The 21924-nt window shown below is 32.0% G+C and overlaps 2 protein-coding genes across 6 annotated transcripts; one reads left to right on the plus strand and one right to left on the minus strand.

Annotated features, from left to right (window-relative positions):
- Window positions 1–385: 385 nt before the first annotated feature.
- On the plus strand, window positions 386–1162 carry LOC113514920 (BET1 homolog). Its single transcript, XM_026899014.3, has one exon. The coding sequence runs from the start codon at window positions 697–699 to the stop codon at window positions 1033–1035; it is 339 nt and encodes a 112-aa protein (XP_026754815.2). The 5' UTR covers window positions 386–696; the 3' UTR covers window positions 1036–1162.
- A 4242-nt stretch (window positions 1163–5404) lies between these two features.
- LOC113520746 (uncharacterized) lies at window positions 5405–21924 on the minus strand. 5 transcript variants are annotated; one of them, XM_052891710.1, is made up of 21 exons: window positions 21803–21924; window positions 21221–21331; window positions 19592–19725; window positions 19009–19203; window positions 18283–18375; window positions 17866–17964; window positions 17288–17484; window positions 16794–16935; window positions 15697–15779; window positions 15055–15197; window positions 14552–14701; window positions 13474–13592; window positions 13225–13281; window positions 12835–12990; window positions 12341–12478; window positions 10968–11195; window positions 10392–10481; window positions 9761–9892; window positions 9454–9588; window positions 8610–8766; window positions 5405–8225 (listed from the first exon to the last, which is right to left on the minus strand). In XM_052891710.1, the coding sequence occupies exons 2-21, from the start codon at window positions 21312–21314 to the stop codon at window positions 8116–8118; spliced, it is 2652 nt and encodes an 883-aa protein (XP_052747670.1). In that variant the 5' UTR covers window positions 21315–21331; window positions 21803–21924; the 3' UTR covers window positions 5405–8115. The 5 variants fall into 5 exon arrangements, with proteins under 5 accessions (XP_052747670.1, XP_052747669.1, XP_052747674.1 ...); XM_052891709.1 differs by lacking the exon at window positions 21803–21924 and adding an exon at window positions 21414–21789; XM_052891714.1 differs by lacking the exons at window positions 14552–14701; window positions 21803–21924 and adding an exon at window positions 21414–21790.

Consider the following 21924-nt stretch of genomic DNA (forward strand, 5'->3'; position numbering starts at 1 on the left):
GCGAGACAGAGGACAATACTGTTTATTTAAGTAAGAGTAACTTAATTTAATTAAGAGAGCATAAATCTCAAATAGCTGCTTTAGTATTATATACATATAATATTATTATACGCATAAGCCATGAATATGGCGGAATTTCATGTCTGATTTCTTTTTAGTTTAAATGATCGTGTTTCTGAATTCATGTTTTCAGTTTAAATTGTATTTGGACACATTATTTTCGTCTATCGTGGACACAGGTTAAAGAATTAAATATATTGCAATAAATGTCAAATTCATTCAAAATTAATACCAAAGATTTCGGAATTATTCTTAGTTTCATACAGTGATTACATAGATTAAGAATAGTACCTGTGATGACATGATGATCTATGACACTTGACATTTTTTAGTGACGTATTGTATTATTACTACAGTGCCAATTGAACTATTTATATTTTTTTATTCCATTTCATATTTCATTAAAGCAGTTTTATATATTAATGTTATTCATATCTTTATTCATTATTATCTTCATTACTATCTTGGATTTCTAATGAGTATTTCATATTGTTAGCAACTCGGTACAAGCGAAGTGTGAGTTGTGACTGATTAGCTCTTAATAAAATTTTGATCTAGAAACGAGGAAATACGTGGTGAAAGTTGTTGAAAAATTTAGTGTACTAATAATACATCAAAACGGCGGGCCGAAGCAACATGCGTCGAGCCCGAGATGGGTATTCATACCAGCCAATTCCTAGAGTAGCCACAGAGGACGCATTAGAACATGATAACGAGCGAATGGCTGAAGAATTAACTGGGAAGATAAGTACATTAAAGCATATGTCAATACAGATTGGTGATGAAGTCCGATATCAAGACAATTTACTACGTGGATTAGATGATGATGTTGATAGGAGTTCTGGATTCCTTGGAAAAACAATGGGTCGAGTTCTCAAACTTGGGAAGGGGAATCATAATTACTATATATTTTATTTATTTATTTTTTCAATATTTGTTTTCTTTTTGTTGTATATTGTACTAAAATTTAGATGATCTAAAATAATGTTACTAATAAACCTTGTTTGCATTCCTATCCCAACATTAAATAAAATATTTATTGATGTATTGTAAATATATAACAACATATTATTATGTACCAATAAATTCTACTGTTTATTCACTCTAAATTTATAATTTAAATATTCCAAATAGTACCTTCACTTGCATATTGTAAATATTACTATTAATGTTCTTGAAAAACCTGAATGCTGTCAAAGTTAAAGAACATAAACTAACATAGTATAAAAAAATTCTACAACCTACATTTTTTTTATACCACTGAGGTGGCAAACATGCATACGACCCACCTGATGGTAAGCGGTTACTGTAGCCTATGAACACCTGCAGTACTAGAGGTATTAAGCGTGTGTTGCCGACCCTGAAGAAACCTCTTTACCCAGTAAAGACTACTTGAATACCAGGTTTACCCTATCTTTGAGGTGGAACGGAACTATATGTCACTAGATATATCAACACCAAGGATCCTAATGCTTTTAGAGATGTTAAGAGACATGCCCTGGAACTGTTGGGCACATGCACATGCACAGCAAATAGGGTTTTCCTAGTGGTGAACGTGCAAGCTTGTGTCTTGGAGGGGTTAAACAGGACCAAAGTATTGTCGTCTTCAAAGACTCCAGTTAATGTTCTCTCGATTTCAGACATGTAAATGTAACAAAGCTATTAAATAATAATTCTAGTACTTTTTTAAATTTAGCCTAGCAAAAATGGTTAAGACCAAATTATAATGATAAATCATTTAATAAACTTCTTCTTTATTCAAATCTATCTCTGTGCTATGGCTTGACTATGTCAATGTACTGTATAAAGTTCCCTTTGCATTATTGGATGCAGGCAAGTTGTGTACCATTAGGGAAATGGGATTAATAATGCAAACTACTAGACCAGCATAGGGTATATTACTATCAATGGGCTAGCAATATACCCTATTAGGTCAACCTCCCTGTATTCCCCCTTGAAACCATCATGCTAAATTCCAGATGCATTCATCACAATGTGCTAAGCCACAGATAATATAATACTATACTCCCCTACTACCCTCACTGGGGGGTGGAGAAAGAATTGTTAGTAATGGGGACTAGTAGCCCCATTGCTAGCAATATACTACATATATCAGGTCGACCTCCCCATGGTTCCTCCTGGAAACCATCGTGATTGATTTATTGTTAAATACGTCACGGTGGGCTAACTGACCTGCTTCATCCTCACCTATCATCCCTCACTGGTGTCCCACCGGTGTATACCGATAGCGAAGGCGGGGTTACCATTCCATTATCATCATTAAAAAAAAATACCCTTACTGGCGCCCTGGTAACATATACTATTAAAGTAGGTGGGGTTGCCATTCCATTATCATTAATCTCTGGTATCATCAGAACAAGGTAGGCAAAAAAATGACTTAAATAAAACAAAATACAATTATATATTATCCATGCTAACAGTAAAATTCACTCATTAACACCATATAATTCTTTTAAAATAGTATAATGTTCTTCATTTATATTATCTTTAGACAATGAAATATAAAGTCTACAAGGTACTTTTAAAACATCAGCACAACTTTTTACTGTATCAATTAATAGTGCAACAATACCACATGCAATTTGAGTATTTCTTTTTTCATAGTAACTATTTAAGTTCTCTATTATTACTGTAGATGGGATATTCTGCCAATCAGGCAAAGTAGAGACACTTTCTATTAATGATTTCAAAGTCTTTGCATATAAAAAGCTTATCATTTTCATGTAATGTTTACTTGCTAAATGTAAATCTTGAGATAATTGTGGGAGTTCATTCAATTCCTCATGCCGTATATACAGTACTTTACCATGTGAAGCAAGAGATAGGGCCTCAGAAAATAAAGATTTACAATTAGTTGTTGCGTCCTCAATGAAAAAAATAACGTCAATATTTTTTGTTTCCATAATATGAATTTTTTAATAATTATTATTCTTAAAGCTTAGAATATATGTAAAAGTTGTAACCTTCGTAGTTATTTAGGAATTAGTTATAATTTCTTCAAAGACAGACAGGGTGATATAGGATAAATACGTGGTTTACGAATTACCAAATGTACTTTTTGTTTTGTCCTTTTACATTATCCTTTTCATGGATATTAAAACTGAAAAAAAAAACCTTTGTGGAAATAACTACACAGGTATTAACAAAACAGTTTCCTACATTAAAGTACTAAAGTGTAATAAGTATTATTTACCAGTAGATAACGACTATTTATTCATTTTTGAAATAAACATGACTATAAATTTTGAATGAACTCATAAAAACAGAACGAAAAATATTAATAGTGTTGCCTATTTACCATTGTTAATTGATCAAACAATCGATAGTAAGATGAATCGATTTTATCGTATCAACTTCATTTAAGTCACAATGTGAACTAGGCTTATTAAAAATATCGATTCTTCTTCAATTTTCAATTAATTAATCGGATTAAGAGCTGTGTATAAATACATGAAATGAAAAGATCCGATGGAGGGCCAAAGTGAGCGACATAACCAGAAGGATAATCAAATTAAAATAACAATGAGGATCTGGAATGAGGATATATGCAAAATGACCATAGTGATAGACATAGCCCGACGGATAAGTAAAGTAAAATGGCAATAAGCCTATTATACGACCAGCCGGTCACATAACTGATAACCGATAGAGAAGAAACGTTCTTGAGTGGCGACGCTCGTACAGGCAAACGCAGTATAAGACAACGCTCTACTAGACGGAGTAGCAACTTCAAATGCATTGCTGGGAGTTAGTGAATGCAGGTGGCTCAGGACTGTTCCTTATAACAGTCAATGGGTGAGGAATATGTTAAGCAGTTGACGGATAATAACTGATATGATGATGTCTATATTAAGCTAGATATCGATATACATTTTTAGATCATAATGTATAAAATAACATAAAATATTAATTTAATTTGTAGAATAATTAATATTAAAATAAAATATAGATTATTGAATAATAATCGTTAAGATCACCACTGGTGTGTAGCTATTACAATATTGTACCTAGACGCCTATGTGACACTGACAGCCCATCTCAAAGTTGTCAATCAGACGTTTTCTTTAATCTGTGATCAGAGCATATTTTTTTTATACAACTTAGAATCACAAATAAAGTGACGGCCCATCTGATGAAAAGTCGTAACCGTCGCCTATAGACATGAGCAGTACCATGGACATAATAGAGTATACTGTTTCGCCCATGATACCCCCCATGCGTTATCATTCCTGAGGACTGACAACGTACCGAAATTACCATTTTCACATATTAAAAAAACCGTTAGCATAGGGGGGAAAAGGGATTATTATTAATGGGTATTCTCGTATTAAGAATTATCTCCTAGAGGGCTTGGCCCCTTTAAAAAGGCGCTATATATATTATGTACTCTCAGAAACGTCTTCGTGAAGCTTCGCTAAAGTCCTGAAACGGGCACAATCCATCCGGAACAGCCCTAAAAACACTCATAGTAATGGAAACTTAACAGTTCATGGATAGGTATATTGGCCTTGGGGAGAAAGGAACTGTTAGTAATGGGGTCTAACTATTAACTAACCCACTGCTAGCAATACACTCTGTCAGGTCGACCTCCACACGGTTCACCCTGGAAACCATCGTGGTTAATTCTAGTGGAATTCGTCACGATCGGCTGACCTGCTTAGATCCTCACCTATCACCCCACACTGGTACCCCGTAAGTGTATACCGATAGCGTAGGCGGGTTACGATTGCATTATCATCTTCTAAAAAAGTTAACATAGGCGAGAAGACCATTCTATTTCATTCATTAAAAGATCACTACTTTTTTTAATGGATGGTATAATGAAATTGTAACCCCGTCGGCGCTAATAGTATAAGCACCAGTGAGAGATGATAGGTAGAAAAAGCAGGTCAGTCTTGGTATGACAGTAGTTACCAATGCTTGGCAAGCGGGTCCGCAACTGCAGTTAGGCTTTCATGATGTTTTAAGAGGGGCGATGCTGCCCATACCACGACCATCAAGTTGTAATTAAAAGATATTACGAGCCGAATATTTAAATAATAGGAACTATACAAAGGAGATTGTTAGATTATGTATTTTGTTTTTGTATTTTTGTTTTTTTTATTTGTGCTTTTTTTATTTTTATTCTTTTGTCTCTTTTGCTGTGTATTACGTGTATGTTTTTTTTTTTTATTGTAATTTGTGTGCTGTAAGTAATGCAAATAAATTGTCTATCTATCTATTTAAAAAATTTACCGTAGTACCTGTAATGGGCGGAACAATTATAAAATTTTCAACACCTTTCATTATCATTGATAAAAAGGGAAACATAATAAAAAAAATATATAGATAAAAATCAAAACTATATTGTCTGAGTCTCTATTACGTTAAGTATATGAAACTATGGAATCAAATACATTGGCATTGAAATGTGCTATTTACAATGATTTTGCAATTTATAATAACAATTTGTCTTTAATTATTGATAAATGATATTAATGTTATGGTAGAATTGTACAAAATAACCAAGATTTATTGACCAAAGAAGTTTATTGTTGCCCAAAAAATAATATGAAAAATTAATGCCAAAAAAGCAATAATATGTTCATAATAAAATTAATAACTAGCAACGAACTATGTGATGAAAAAATAATCGAAAACAATTAAGAACAGACTAATCTCATATATTTTTGTAACGGTTTGTAACATAATAGGCCGCGTAAATTACAAAATTTATTTTTAAAATAGTAAGACTGCACAAAAAAATAATTGTTATATCTCTTATAGACCTTGCCATTTAGTTTTATACAATGTCAACATAATTTCAATACATTCGTTTGCTACATGTTTAGGTGGGCTGTAAATGGGCTTTAATAGCACATTACCTGAAAAAGTCAAATACTTGAAAACCAAATATGCCATTAGCGTGTATAACAGCTATGGACGCGAACAGTAAACTATATGTAGATATTTATTTAGGTGACTACAAAGGACATTCTTAATTTACTTTCTTTTTTTTTATGCTGCGTAATATATATATATATGTCATGTCCAGAGCGTAAAACTGATAACTTCATAATGTGACTGACCTTTTTATGATATGACCAGATAAATATGACTATATTCTTTAAACGTAAATGTTCGATATGTCTAATCATTACGTTTGGCTATATCATTAAAGCAGGGTTTCAACGATGTTCGACTGATTCTGTAACATTAGACAAAATAGACATAATTAAGACATGTTTAGAGCGTAGTGGTGTTTGTGCTGATAGTCGGAGTCCTAACTTATCTATATGGTTAGGTTTGGTGGTAAGCTCCAAAAATTATCTTTTTTTTTTATATAAAATCATTACATTTACATATTATTTTATAAAAATATTACCATGGTAAAACCTAAGATTTACCAATATACCGGCTTTTACAGTAAATATATAATTTTTACGTCCTTTCCCTTCACTTTTATAAGAATAATTGTCCGCCGCCATAATGTCAACAATATTAACTATTTTACGATATGATTCAGTAATGTTTGACGACACGAGAAACTAGTCATGAATTTAGTTTTTCATATCATTAAGTGCTGATTATTCATTTATCTGGCCTAACCGCATCATGATGTTAGCAGCGTGCAATGTTTACATTATGAAATTATGATTTTATTTTAGCTGCCGAAATGGTTTACTTCCATGTTAGTCGCATAATAATAAATGATTTTGGAAGAAATAATTTATTTTTTGATTTATTTTTTATAAAACATTTTAGCAACGAAACTTATTGTTGTCTTTTACATAGTTTAACCATGCAGTTTTTATTATATTTCGAAGAATTTTTTAAATTTATATCAAAGACGAAACATTAAAAGTGCAGCACTACTACTACAAGTGAATTGATTATAATTTTTGACCACTGTTCACTTGAATGGTATTTGTGTAAAATTATCATATGTTAGCACCACATCATAGTTCGTTGCAAGTTAGTTGTCGTTAAAAATACTTATACTGTACATACTTAAAACTAATGATTTAATTATTAATAAACATTCTCCAATAGCTTACAAATACAGGTAAACAAACACATTTCTCAAAGGCAGACCAAATGATGTGGTCAGCCTTTCAGAATATTGATAACATTTCTTCAAACATGTATACCTTACATGAGAAAACGAAATTTACGACCGAACATACTGTATATACACATTTACGACACATGAACATTCTATCATTAAATACACTTCGATGAAGTATGACTCTTAAAATAAAATCACACTATTGGTTCTTACCATCGATATAAAAAAAAATTTAAGATGTACAATTAAGGAGAGAAATTAGAATTATTCAATGCAAATTATGTACTCATTTCCATTCATCCAGTGATCTATGTGCAGAAATTATAATGTGTACAAGGAGTATCATATTTGCGGTAAATCTGGTATTGCAGGTGTTCATAGGCTATGGTAACCACTTACCATCAGGTGAGCCGTATGCTTGTTTGCCACCTCAGTGGTATAAAAAAAAATACTAGGTAGATTATTTTTAATTCAGGTAAGTATTTACCATAGATATAAATTTTGTACAGATAGAAATATGAACCTAAAGATTTTTTATATCTATGTTTTTTAATCACAATTAACAATCTTGACTCTTGTTTGTAAACGAAGAACTACTAAGTTCAAAAGATTACCAAAACTTTGTTTCAGGAAAATGAATTTTCTTGCAATACTGCTAATTTTAATATGCCATACCCAATTTAAACGTGTTTAATGAAGATCAATATTAATTACTAAAATGACATGTATAGAAATAACTGTACGATCAATTAAAGGCATTTTTATATTTAAAGGACTTATTATGATATAGCAATATAGTGAAATTTATCTTTTCATTTCCTTTTTACATTGAAATCTGAATATTACATAATTTCATATTCATTTGATATTTACAGTCCATCATTATGTCCAGCATTAATTTATTCATAATGCTAAACAAGCATTGGAAAAGCAAAATCAATAATTATTTTTCCATGTTATGTTCAGTTCAGGCGTTATAATTGTTTTCACTCCTGAGCCTTGCTGGCTTCCGTTATAGACTCATACTGTTCTTTGTCCAATTCAGTCATTGTTAATGTCCCATCAGGCAACATGAGTACTACTCGTCGCGTGCCGCCTATAAAAATAAATAACTTTATTATTACTTGCAGTATAACTAGCAGTTGCAAGTAGCTCGCCCGCACACTTGAACTGTTTAGTCTACTTAAATTTTGTGCTAATGGAAGAGTTAAAAATTTTATGCATGCAATAACTATGGTCATGTTCATAAAATACAAGAGGTGTCCAAGGATAAACCTTTGGTACTCGGCTTTTACTGCCTATCTCATAAAAATATATTTCATTGTCACTATCATCAGAACTAAAGGTGTATACAAAAATTTCAGTTTCATAGGATGTTAAAAAGTGGTTCTAATTCAGTTTGCAAAATTAGACACCTAAATAAACAAACTAATATAAATAGTTTTGTAAGTTAAATGAAAGCTTGTAAAAAACGGCCAACCTGGCGAAGGCAGGTCTGCCTGCAGCAGCTGTGCGATGACCTGCGTGGCGTCCTCGCCGGGCTCGCCCTCCACCTGAACGGCAACCTGCTGCAGTGCCGGCGCCGCCTCGCCCGGCATCAACTGCGCTAGCTGCGACGGGTCAATCGCCAGCACATCCTGTACCCATAATCATATTTACATGGCCATTTTCATAATTATTGTAACACTTTTTCTATCATGATATAATAGACTGTGAACCTCGATTAGCCTGAAGACATAAATTTGGTAAAATGAAATATTGCTTCTCAGAAGGCTTACACAACTGTCGAGTAGAATCTCAGACTATGTCTTATCTTCTGTTCTGTCCTTTGTGTATTTTATTCTGCGTGGCAAAGCTACAGACTATGATGAAAATTTACTAACATCGAATCTGAAAATATTTAGGTCGCTATGAAATGAAAATAGAGACAGTCTACAAATTTTTATAACAAAATAATAATCAAGATATGAAAAGGATGATAAATTGAAAACACTTTAGTTAGTAAACACACAAAAAAGGCAAAATTATAAACTTTTCGTAACATATGTTACATTACATTAATCTATTTTAATTAAGTTACGCGATCGAGTTACAAATTTTGTATCGATTTTAATAATTATTTTAACAATATTGATTGGATTTGTTCTATTGATAATCCCATATTAATTATGGTAAGGTTGAAGCTTTTGTTTTTTTTTTTTTTTGTGGAATAAAAACTACTATTTGAAGTACAAAACTTTCTTATTTAAAATCTGAATATGTATTTTCAATTTACTGCCTATGAAATATCTTGTCATCTTGTCATTACATTTTTGCCTACTGACCTGTCCGTCATCTCTTGTAACATACATAACACCATCGCCGTCTGCTTCTACAGCGCCTTCGACACCTTCTACCGCCCCTTCGACGCCCTCTGCTGCAACTAGCAGCGTCTGGCCTGCTTCATTTTCACCAGCAACCTAAATAGATGGGACATAAACCTGAGTTTTAGGGGGAAAAGGATTGTTAATAATGGGTCTAAAAGCTCTATTGCTAACAACATAACCTATTAGACGGATCTCTATTCAATTCCCCTTGGACTTGTTACTATCGTTAGATATATAATAAGTACCTAATAAAAATAAAACTCACTTGATATAGAACTCCATCTTCTCCACGGATCATAATGGGCGCATGGCCAGTGTGTAGTAGACTTACTTCTTCACCTTCATCTGTACCTTCTAGAAGTTGTTTCACTGTACTAGCTTCTACTTTAACTTCCGTCTGAAAAAAACATTTTATATCCATATAAAAAAAAAATTGAAAATATTTCTGTGTAAACATAATGAATACATACACAATTATTTTCCACAAAAAATCTTCAATTGTAACGAAACAAGTTATTTTGGTCTAAAAACTAAATCATTTAAATGACTTTCATAAAATGTCTATGAGACCAATTTACAAGTATATCTTTTTAGATAAAAAAATTAAGTTTTTTTTCTGATCGATCGATAAATCGATTTAGAAGTAATAAAAAAAACTACAACTGAATTGAGAACCTCTTTCTTTTTAAAGTAGTTTGATTATATAGTTACAAAAAAGATCATGTAGTCTTATTGATGAAAGCATTACATTTATACATCAAACCCTATTATAGAAATGCCAGCAGTAGATCCAATGAATTCTTGTGCAAGAATTATTGATTAATATGAAATCAATAATACAAAAGCACTTTACACATTAATAATAACAAATTTATTTTGTATTATAAAGTACTTACGCCATCTTCGTCTGTTAATACAGGTAATGATGGCTGCGCTCCATCACCCTGTACAAGCATTCCTGTCGTTCCACCAGGAGACATTTCCACCTACAGATAAACATTATATTTTTATTCTTACTTCATTAATAAGTGGTTGGTAAAATAGGACCTATATTTCTATAAAAATATTCAGTTTAACTAGTAAAACACTTTCCCAAATATATGCTAATGACTTCCATCTCATCTGCATTCACCCGATTTGTAATAAATCATTATTATTACTTGCTGTTTTCCCAACTTCAGTTTGGGCTGCTATACAGCATTTTTACACATATTTGTGAGATAATATCAATGTACTCCCTTTTGGTTGTAATTTTATAACTTCCTGCAGTGTATGCTTATGTTCATCCATATTTAACTCAATGTACTATGAAAAATTCATCTTAATAAGTCTAGTCAAGTTTATTCAAAATGCTAATGCGCAAAAAGAAAAATAATTCAAAGACCGCCCTTAATAGTTCTTTTTATAAATTTTCTAAATCATATATTGTAAGGTTTTAATTTCGTTATGATTTTATTAAAGTAAAGAAGTACCTTCATGAGCATAGTAGCAGGCTGTTCTGGCGGTGGCGTGGGCGGCGGTGGCGTGGGTGGCGGGGACGGCGTGGGCGGCGGCGTGGGCTCGCCCTCGGCGCGCGCCAAGCGGCGGCCGGTTAGCGGGCACAGTGACAACGGCCGCTCGGGGCTCGGTGGCGGCAGCGGGCCCAAGTCGCGTGGGAACGGGTCTTCGATGCCGTCTGACGTGTCTGACGATGCTTCCGACTGCGTGTACGAGTAATTAAGTACATCTTAGATCATATACATGTATTACTTAAAAAAAAAAAATGGCTGCATTATTATACAAATAGCAGTTAGTAAACTAGTAACTATTGTCACAAATCGTCATTGCATTTATATATTATCCAGTACATAATTGCCACTTTCGGTAGTATGAAATACAACAGAGTTAAATGTATATTTGTAACATATAAATCATTAACTTGTCTAAGTCAATAAACCTATAACTCAATCATATTTGAGCGGGATAAAAGTAGCCCATGTCCTGTCCCATATAGTCCATGTATACAAAATTTCATAACTAACAGTTAAACCAGTAAGCCACTGAGAGGTAAACAAACTTACTTTCGCATTTATAATGGAAGTAAGAATTTAGCATACTATGCTACACTTTAAATGATTGATGATATAGTACATTACTGCAGCGGCCAGCAACTGAGGCATTGATGGACGACCGTGCAAATGTGGGCCGAGTTAGTGCATCAATGCCTAGTTGTGGCCAAGGCTTGTATAGTACTTTTCTCAAACAATGCACGGAAATCAAAAACACAATTTTACTTTTTAAATTTAATGACGAATAACGAACAATAATAATTTTTCACGCGCCATAATGTTCCTTTGTTTTTTTTTCAATAAACAGCTTTCTATTTGCAAGACAGTTCGAAATTTAAATAAAACCTTTTATTAGTTACCTCCTTGGTAGCCATGTTTCGAAGTAGATCATTCCATTTTTAAATTACAGGATAGATATGAGTTTACATATTAATTTATCTGGCCACAAAACACGACAGAATGGATTTTCATACAACTTTTGCCGGCCGCTGCCCCCTTTATCTGGCCAGTACGGCAATTTTGATTTATCTCTAAGAAGCTTGTCAAAATAATGCTCACATTTCCAAGCATGTTTGAGAAAAACATTGATATAATTAGCAACCTATAAAAAAATATCATCTATTGGCTTTCAATATCTTCAGCAACAACACTCCATATTGCTGGTATCAACTTTTACCTTACAATTATCACATTACAATATGTGAAATAGATTACTGATAGACAAATAGAGCATGCATAACTATATTTACTCAAAGGTCTACTTAAAAGTATTGGTTAAAAGTATAGATCTACTTTACCTGATCGAAGTCGAAAGTGATGGGGATGGGTGCTTTCTCGCGAATGCGTACGACATTCCCGGCGGCCGTGGAGATGGCGGAGTAAGAACCGCGACCACGGCCGCGGCCTGAGCCACCCCGCCGCAGTAGACTGTCACCCTAAATTTAATTAAATAATTTATTACACTCTCCTGGGCACTAGGGGTACAATTTCAAGATGAAACCTGTATTCGTAAGTAAATAGCAAACAATTTAAAGAAATGTTAAATAAAATGTAGAATTAATCCACACAATACTGTATTTTTTTATGCTAGGTTCTCGTACACCTTACTATATAATAAAATACTGTTAATCTGAGGTACTAAGTTATTAGCTGATTCACATAAATACTTCAGATGGCATTAAATACTTACTATATTTCTGTATAGATAATATTTTCTAATATAATTTAAGTAGCTGATTAGTTTTTAAAAATATTTTAATATATATTAGTAAACACCGATGTAAAAACCAACCTGTGCCAGTTTTTTATTGAGTATAGTGACTGGCGTTTTTCCTTCGCTATGACCAGAAGGTCGTTGTATAGTTCGTTGTATGATCTTCTGTCCAGAGGGTGTAGTTATTGTCCTTTCAGTCACTTGCTGACCACCAGATGCAAATGTCTTCTTAATCTGTAATAATGTATGTGTTGTGCATAGAAAATATTGTTACATTTTAGCCTTGACATTATTTCAGAAGTATTTTTTACATGCTTTCAAATTGAATTCAAATAGAATTAATGTAGTTAAAAAAAATCTATAAACTGTATTCTTGTAACTGTATTACAAAATATGTTAATTTTTTTATAAATAAAAATGAACACGGCATATTATAAAAAATATATTATAATGACTACTTTATTTTACCTGAGTAGGAACGGGCGTGCGTATAGGGGATGATTTCTTTATATCTTCAGTCTTTTTCTGTAATAAAATTAAATAAATTATGCTATGTATATATGTATGCTATTTACATAATTATCTACATATGTAATAACTTCAAGTATAGTGTAATATAAGAATATCAAAACAAATATACAAAAAAATGTTCTGTTTGATAAATGAGACATGGGGGGGGGGGGGGGGGGTTGGGTAAATGTACTTAAAAATATGTACCTGTTTTGCAGCTAATATTTGTTTTCTGATCACATCTTGGTCTATGTTAAGACCAGGTCCCAACTTTCCAGGGGAATCAATTTTCATTATACCTGAGCTCTTTGACATTATGTATACACCTACAAAAAAAAATACATCAATTACACATGTTATTATTTATTTCATATTTGTTTAACCATTTGAATCAGGGGAAGGTATTGTTAGAAATGCGGACTACCATTCCCATTGCTAGCAATATACCCTGTCAGGTTGACCTGCATGCGGTTCCCCCTGGAAACCATTGTGCTAAATTCAAGATGATGACATCACAATGGGCTAACTGACCTGCTTTTTCATTTTCATCTATCATCCCTCACTGATACCCTGCCAGCATATACCATTAGCGCAGGCCGGATCACCATTCCATTAAAAAAATAGTTTGAATCGTTCAGACTTTTTATATTTCAAGACTATAATAATATAATAATAATATAAACCCACCAGATAAAACAATTTATTAAAGTAGAATTAATATAAAATATAGCTATTTCATTTATTTTTTATTAAGGAAAACCAACAGCTAAATAATTTCATAATAAAAAAAGGCGATAAAAACAAGACAGAATATTACATTTTTTATTTATTATTTTAGCTGTTAACTGTCCCCTGCTGGACATAAGCCTTCCCCATAAGGAGAGTTCTACCAGTAGTTGCCACGCTTGGCAGGCGAATTGGCTTTTAAAAATGTTTTAAGAGAGACACTGCTGCCCATCTCTCGCCCTCCCTTAGTTGCCTCTTACGACACCCACAGGAAAGAAAGGGGCCATTCTTTTTCTTTAATTCTATGCCAAACACGCAGCGAAAGACAAGACAAAAAATTACATTACTATATATAAAACTTGCCATTTAGTCTTGGCATAGAATAGGCCAATCCTTCCTTTCCCGTGGGTGTCGTAAGAGACGACTACGTGAACTTAATGGTAAAGGGATGGGCATCTCTAAAAGCCTGTATGGCAACTACTGGCAAAACACCCCTTATGGAAGAGGTCGGTGTGTAGCAATGGACAGTCAATGGCTGATAATACATAAAATATTATACCTGTAGTGAGATTCGGCATATGTTTAGGATCAACTTTGATTACACCTTTAATGTTTGGCATTCCCTTGCCACTGAGACCGAGAGACTTCACTAACTCAGGGTCCAGTGCAGCTTTTGGCGATGACTGTCCATTAAGTACTTTCTTCTCAGCTATAATATAAATATTTCCCATAAATTTCTTTAGTTATCATAAAAACCATTTCAACAATAGAAGCTAAAACAACTATTTTTAGAGTTTTTGTCTGCCTGTTTGTACTTGTTTCAGTATCATGCATAAATTTCTGCACTAAATTGAATATGGTTTTTAATAGTTATAGCCTAACTTACAAACTAGTATATGTTTTATCTTGATGTGTTATGTATAAATAGTTATCGACTTTCAAAATCAATGTGATCAATATTTAACAAGGTCCTTCTATTGTATGAAAGTATATAATAGATTTTTTAACTAATGTTACCTGTTCTTAAAATCATTTATTATTAAAATAAATTATATTATTTACTTTTGACAATATCCGCATCAGAGTAATCCTCATCTTCGCTGGATATTTCTCTTTTGACTTTCTTGAGTACCGGCTCATCTTCAGCGCCGCACCATGCTTTCACTTGATCTAGAGCTCGTGCTTTACTTGTGCGTTGAAGGCGACTGTAATACAATTATTAAATATAAAATGCCTTAATAAAATATTTGTCTCACTCAAATGAGATTTTTTCAAAAGTTACTCTATATAGGTTAGCTAATTTGCATATACTCGTATGCCACCAAACAACTGTGTTTCATTGGTTATTTCGGTAAGAAGAATGGCTGTGAGTACAATTTTTGGGCGAGGGAATCATTTAAAATCGTTACTCAGCTTTAAAGTTACCCCACTGCTAAAAATAATATACCATATCAGGTAGATCCTTCATAACTACAGGTAGAAATTATCATGGTTACTTTCTTAAAATTAAATATGTAATCTTGTTCCTGAACTTCTATAGGGTAATCAAGCAGAGAATCAAAGAGTATCAAATGATTGCTCTTTTCATATAACAAACTCTTTAGAACCACTTATTAATTAAAAGTGAAATCAATAACTAAAATGATGACACCTCACACAAATTTTGTTGTTATTATTATTAAATAGCAATTGACCTCTACTTACCCCGTGGGGGTTAAAGCTGGGCTTTCAGTCTTCTTTACAACCTGTTTGACAATCTGTGGTATAGGTGCGTTGATTTGTTTCACCTAAAGAAAAAAGTATATACATTATAATCCAGTAACTTTCATCTATATAACGACAAAACAGAAATATGTCTATATAATATGTATTTAGATATGTTAAAAACAACAATTACTTAACTTGGAAGTAAATCGGGTGTATTAATAGTAGATACCTTAAAATTTGAACTTTTGTAAAGAATACTGTCTGAATTCAGACTTCAAGATATTTCCAAGCATTAAAATTAATTTAGTAATTCAGTCATGATATCCGAATAGAATTATTAAATATAGTATATGGCCATACATTGAATGCTTCAATATTAATTTTTTGTTGATTTTAAAATCATTATTGGAAATTAAATATATAGACAATTTTTTTAGTGTTACGTTTTAAATTGCAATTGTTACATTTAGAGTAAGTACAAATATTCTAGTAGTAGTTTTAGAATTATAAGTTCAAGGAACTACTCATGGCTATAAATAATGATAATCTATAATCTATACCAAATTTCACCAAACAAGCCATCAGTTTGTTTGCCTTACTGCAGTATCCTATTAATATTATAAATGCGAAAGTTTGTAATGATGAATGGATGGATGTTTGTTACTCTTTAATGCAAAAATTTACTGAATGGATTTAAATGAAATTTAGTACAGGGGTGGGTTATATCTATATATAGCACTTCGGAACTTCTTTTAGTACTGATTCAGGTGAATGGGATATGGTAACATATATTTTATAGTGAGTAATATATATATTCTCAATTAGAATATTCATCATCATCATCATCATATTAGCCTTTAGCTGTCCACTACTAAACATAAGCCTTCCCCTTAGGTGGTTTTGTCAGTAGTTGCTATGCTTGGCAGGTATATGGACAACCACAGTTAGGTTTTGAAAATGTTTTAAGAAGGATGCTGCTGCCTACCTCTCGTCCTCCCTTAGTAATTTCTCACGACATTCAAGGAAAAAGAAGGGGTGGCCCATTCTATGCCGGTACCACACGGTAATTTACAATATTAGTTACGATTATTAACCTGCACTGGATGCTGTTGTTGTTGCTGTTGCTGTGCTCTCAGTGCCTTGAGCTCCTTCTGACGCGCCAGTTGCTTCTCAAAGGCTTCCAGAAGATGTTTACATGTTTCCATATTTTCTACTGGCTCCCATGTATTCTGTTCACTAAAAAAAATATTACGTCACAATAAGCTTTAGAAGGCATGCTCAGGAATATTACAGTAATTTTTTTATTATGTAAATGCCTATCTATATATATTCTATATATATATAAACATAGAATATGTATATATATTCTATTCACATACTACCTACACATGTGGTGTATATGTGTTGCATAGGTTTTCTATTTATAAAAAATATTTACTACAATGTTGAATATTATTTTAGTCAAGTAATTTACATTTTCTTAGAATAATACTCTTTATTTGATGATGTGGAACAGCATTTTAAAAAGTAAACATGTATGAGGGGTGAAGGTGTTAGCTGAATGTAAATAATGTAGAAAACAACTTACTGTGGATATCCTTCCCATTTCAGCAGGTACTCATACTGTTTGCGACGCGGGTTGAACCTCTTGGCGAGTATTTTTTCCACCACAAACTCGCCTGCCTCCGAGGGGTCAGCGCCCTCGCGCTCTGTGCGACGAGCGATGCGCTCTTCGGGAGGAACACGCTCTTGTGCATTTCGGACTGACTCCTTGTCCATTATTTCCTACAAACAAAACAGTACAATTATGCATGTGTGATTCAATGTGTTGATGTATTCACAATTTCATAATTTAAATAGTGAATTTCACATTTCAATTCATTTTATCTGTGACGTAAAAAACTAGAGATCAAATGTGTATGTGTACTAGAATTTGAGGTGCATGAATTTATGCATGCTGTTATTTCTGTATTAGCTATTAAATTTAGAAAATTTACCTCTCTATGTATAAACCTTAACTTTAAAGAATATATTACATAATAAATAAATCAGATTTATTGAAGGTTTTTTTTTTAATAATAATTACAGATAACCTAATTTTGTATTTAAGGAATTCTATGAATTGGGAATATTTAATAGAAAAAATATAAAAAGGACTGTGTATACCTTAGACTTAGATATATTTTGACTGACAGGGTTTTTGTTTACAATAACTTTTTGTGTTTTAACCACATCATCGCTTTCTTCACCCGCTTCAGAATCCTCCTACAAGGAAAACATGAAAGAATTGGTCACAATAATTTGTTAGTGTAATAAAAGAATTATTTACCCTTCATTGCACAATGAAATTTGTACAAATGGTAAACTTGATGTTTATGGCATTCTCTACCAATTAACCATAAGAAAAAAATAGAAAGCGATTGTGAGGGGCAGTGGTGATAAAACAGTTGTGACATATAATTATTGAAAAATATAAAAATAACTATACATATATATATATAAAATAGTTTACACAAATATAAAGTTTTAAAATTAAATTTTATTAGTATTGTTAAATCAGATACAGATTATTGAACAACTTACAACTTTGGGTATCTTTCTGGGTCTACCGCGTTTTTTCGATTCTGATACTGGTGCTTGTACTGGTACTAATTGATCATCAGTCTTAAGTTCCATCTAAATGAGAAAATTAAATTAATCATACAATCATTTGCATTGAAGTTTTATTTATATAATAATATACAACCAATATACAGCTTAAAACTATTAAGCATGCAATGAATTTCCTATATTCATGTATAAAAGTTTAAAATTGTATAGTAATCACTTTTTTATTAACTAACTTAAAAAAACATAGGTTCAAATAAATATTTTTTTTATTCATTTGATATTTGTAAGTTTCTTTGAATGACCTTTTTCTAAAGTTTATTTTCAGAATAGCCACCTCTATTATTTAAGTGTGTATCAGTAAGCTAAAATATATATTTATATATTCAAATTATTCTATGTATAATATAATATCTCAGATTAACAAAATTTCATATCTCTTGTCAAAGTATTTATAGTCACTACTTTCTATTCAAAGGTGGCCTGGAAGAGATCACTTTTAACAATAAGGCCACCTATTGATTTTAGAGTGCAATCTTATAATGTAATTGGTTGTATTTGTAATAAGTTCACTATTGTAATATTTTGAAGGAAACAATAAAGCGTATCTATTTTAGATTAATAAACATAAACTCAATGAGTTTCTTTTGTTACTTTAACATCTTGGAATGTAAGATGAGAAATAAACTAAATAACACTTACAACTTTAGCATGTGCAAACTTAGAGAGGGACTGCACATTGGTACCAGCTGTAATCCAAGCATTTCGTTGTGCCTCTGCCATACGACACCACTGCTGGTACAGTTTCCAACTGTTGTCCGTGTTTATAACAGAGCTGTCTCGAGCCGATGAACATTTCCACAGCAGGAATGCCCATACTTGAGCTTTATTTTCATTCTTTAGGATAAATTGTATATTAATCTTACAATTCAATGCAATAAATTATTAGAAACAGCAAAGAATCCCATTTTAAAAAGCTATTAAAAAAATCAAGTTTTATTTTGAAAACAATTCATCAAGACTACAACAAAAATATGTAAGTGAAATAGGTTTTAATATTTGGTTCTTTATTTTGTGGTTAAATCCACAAAATAAAAAATATAAATAAATGGCAGATTCTCATTCACCAGTAGGACAATATAATTTGAGAGGTTTCTGTGATGTATGTTATAAAGTGAAAAGTTTTTTATTCTAATTTAAACTAGAGATGTAGTAATCAAAATTATGACTATAATACCTAGCATCAAACAGAAATATAGTATAGATTTAATTAAAAAATACTTACACTGTCTCTGACTGGAGATTTTCCTGTACAGTTATTACCACTTTTGTGTTCTTTGAATTCTTCAACAAAATGAAATGCAGAATGGCACTGACCACAGACCAGTACATCAAGAGCTGCCATCTGTTCATGAGCCTCTGAAATATATTAAAAAAATATTCAGTAACTGCTGTTTTTCTATACTTGGTTCATCAACATCACTTGGCTCAATTAGTATTAAATAATCTTAGTGTGTACCTTTACTGAATTTATTTAAAAATAAAATATCATAAATATTATAAATGTTAAAGTAACTTTCTTTAATACTTCTTGGTACTTTAATAGCTTAAACAATCATAATGAACCTCACATGGTTTACATGTATTATTTGGGATAGAGGTTACTATTTATCTCGGTCAACTAAGATATCCTAGTTGGGAGCAAAAAGTTTGTCAATAACAGGGTTTAACTGCTCCATTGCTAGCAATATACCCTCCTATCCATTTGACTTCGATGCAGTCCCCCGGAAACAGTAGTGGTTAATTATTGTTGAATTCATCATGATGAGCTAACTAAATAGCGCACACATGATTACGGTTTTATACTCATTAAAAAAATAGCATAGTAATGAAGACAAAGTCAGAGATAAAGTTAATAAAAACTTTTCTTACATATTATATAAATATTGAAAAATAGAATTGTGTTTTGGGCTGTGACACCAGAACATTTTTGGTTTCTCTACATAAAGTTCAAAGCCAGCCAATTTGTGTGATTGTGGCTATGTAAATTTAATTAAATAGTCAATTAACAAATTCTTTATTAATAAAAAAATCTAAGTAACAAATTACATAGAGTGAAATATATTTACAGTTAATGTATAAGGTCCAGTTAATAGTGTATTATAGATTTAATTCTGTTTCTAAAGCGCTACCTATTGAGTGGTGGCAAGCAGCAACACACTGCAGCTTAAGCTGAGTGGAGACCATTTCAGCCGCTACTACAAAATTATTATTTTAATATATAAAGTTGTTATTAATGTTTATTTTTTATAGCTGAATAAATGTTATTATTATTTTTATATATTTATTGTATGTAACATCTTCCTTTTTATGGGGGTAAAATGTTTAGCCATACAAGCCTTAGCCAAGCATGGTAGACTCTAAATTATGTGTGAGAATGATGACAGTGACAATTTAAAAATTTTCTGACTATGCAACAGGATATGTATTGAGGATGAAGGCTTTCTGTAACAAATCTATTGTGTAGGAATGAATTTGTAATTGATCTAAATGCTTGTGAAGTTTTTTTGGCATTATTCCTGTAAACGATAATACTATGTGTATTATGTGGATAGTGTGTGCTTTTATTATAATTAAATCTATAAGTTGACATTTATAAACACTCGACTCAAATGTGGTGTAAAAGGCTTTTTGTATGATTCTAAGGGTATCCACTGACCAATTCTACATACTTATGTGTAGGATACTAAGTTCTTAAACCAATAATCCATTTCAATTTATTCAATGGTTCATGGGCAATATTAACAAGAAAAAAATTCCATGTAAATAGTTTTTTTTTTTTTCCAATACAGTAGACAAGCAAACACACACAAATACAATTGCTGAAAATTAATTATATATCACTTGAATGTACCTTTTAAGGCCGTTGGATTTTTAGTTAGCTCTTCGGGGTTCCCTGCAGGTACTTCTTCAGTAGATTGCGAACCTTCTTCGTCTACAGAAGCCATGTTTACTTTTGAAAATCCTAAGATTAGACAAAAACTGCACCGTAAATGATATTTACATATAAAAAGGAAAGAAAATAATACTTTCTATTAATTCATAACCTTAAATTGGCCCGGCGTCTTCCCGCCAACTCACAATAAAATACGGTGACACGATTTTAATGTATATTAAAAATTCATTATTTAGGAATAACAATCCGTTGCATTGTGCCACAACTTGTTTATTAATTTAAACGAACTTTTTTAATCATTATTTATTATTATGGAAGCGTTTACACAGATTTTTTTTTTATAAAATTTCCAGAGGACGCTTATCTTCAACTGTACCATGATGTACAATAATTACATTGACTGAATTTCATTGACTTGAGCGAGTAAAAGGATAGTTGAATTTATTTTAGATTAAGTTCTCAACAACACATTTGATAGGTATACGATAAGTCTATTAAAATCTAAATAATTCGTTTTCCTTACAAGGCATTGACACTTACCAAAACAATATTTTTTTTATAAAAATGATGAACTTCTTCAGAACGCAACTCAAAACGGAACAAATTACTTGAGGAATCGAATGTAATGTGTGTAAAAAAAACCGCGTCACCGACACATCATT

This window comes from Galleria mellonella, unplaced genomic scaffold (assembly GCF_026898425.1).
Source record: "Galleria mellonella isolate WM207_F2 unplaced genomic scaffold, CSIRO_AGI_GalMel_v1 utg1432, whole genome shotgun sequence".
Lineage (NCBI taxonomy): Eukaryota > Metazoa > Arthropoda > Insecta > Lepidoptera > Pyralidae > Galleria > Galleria mellonella.

What these genes read in the sequence shown, in the direction of transcription:
- LOC113514920 (XM_026899014.3), top strand. Translation starts at nt 697, where the DNA reads ATGCGTCGAGCCCGAGATGGGTATTCATACCAGCCAATTCCTAGAGTA.
- LOC113520746 (XM_052891710.1), bottom strand. Translation starts at nt 21,314, where the DNA reads ATGGCTTCTGTAGACGAAGAAGGTTCGCAATCTACTGAAGAAGTACCT. An exon ending in TCAATAAAAAACTGGCACAG is followed by an intron (nt 12,479 to 12,834) that starts GTTGGTTTTTAC and finishes AATTAAATTTAG; the next exon opens with GGTGACAGTCTACTGCGGCG. An exon ending in CTGCTACTATGCTCATGAAG is followed by an intron (nt 10,482 to 10,967) that starts GTACTTCTTTAC and finishes GTTTATCTGTAG; the next exon opens with GTGGAAATGTCTCCTGGTGG.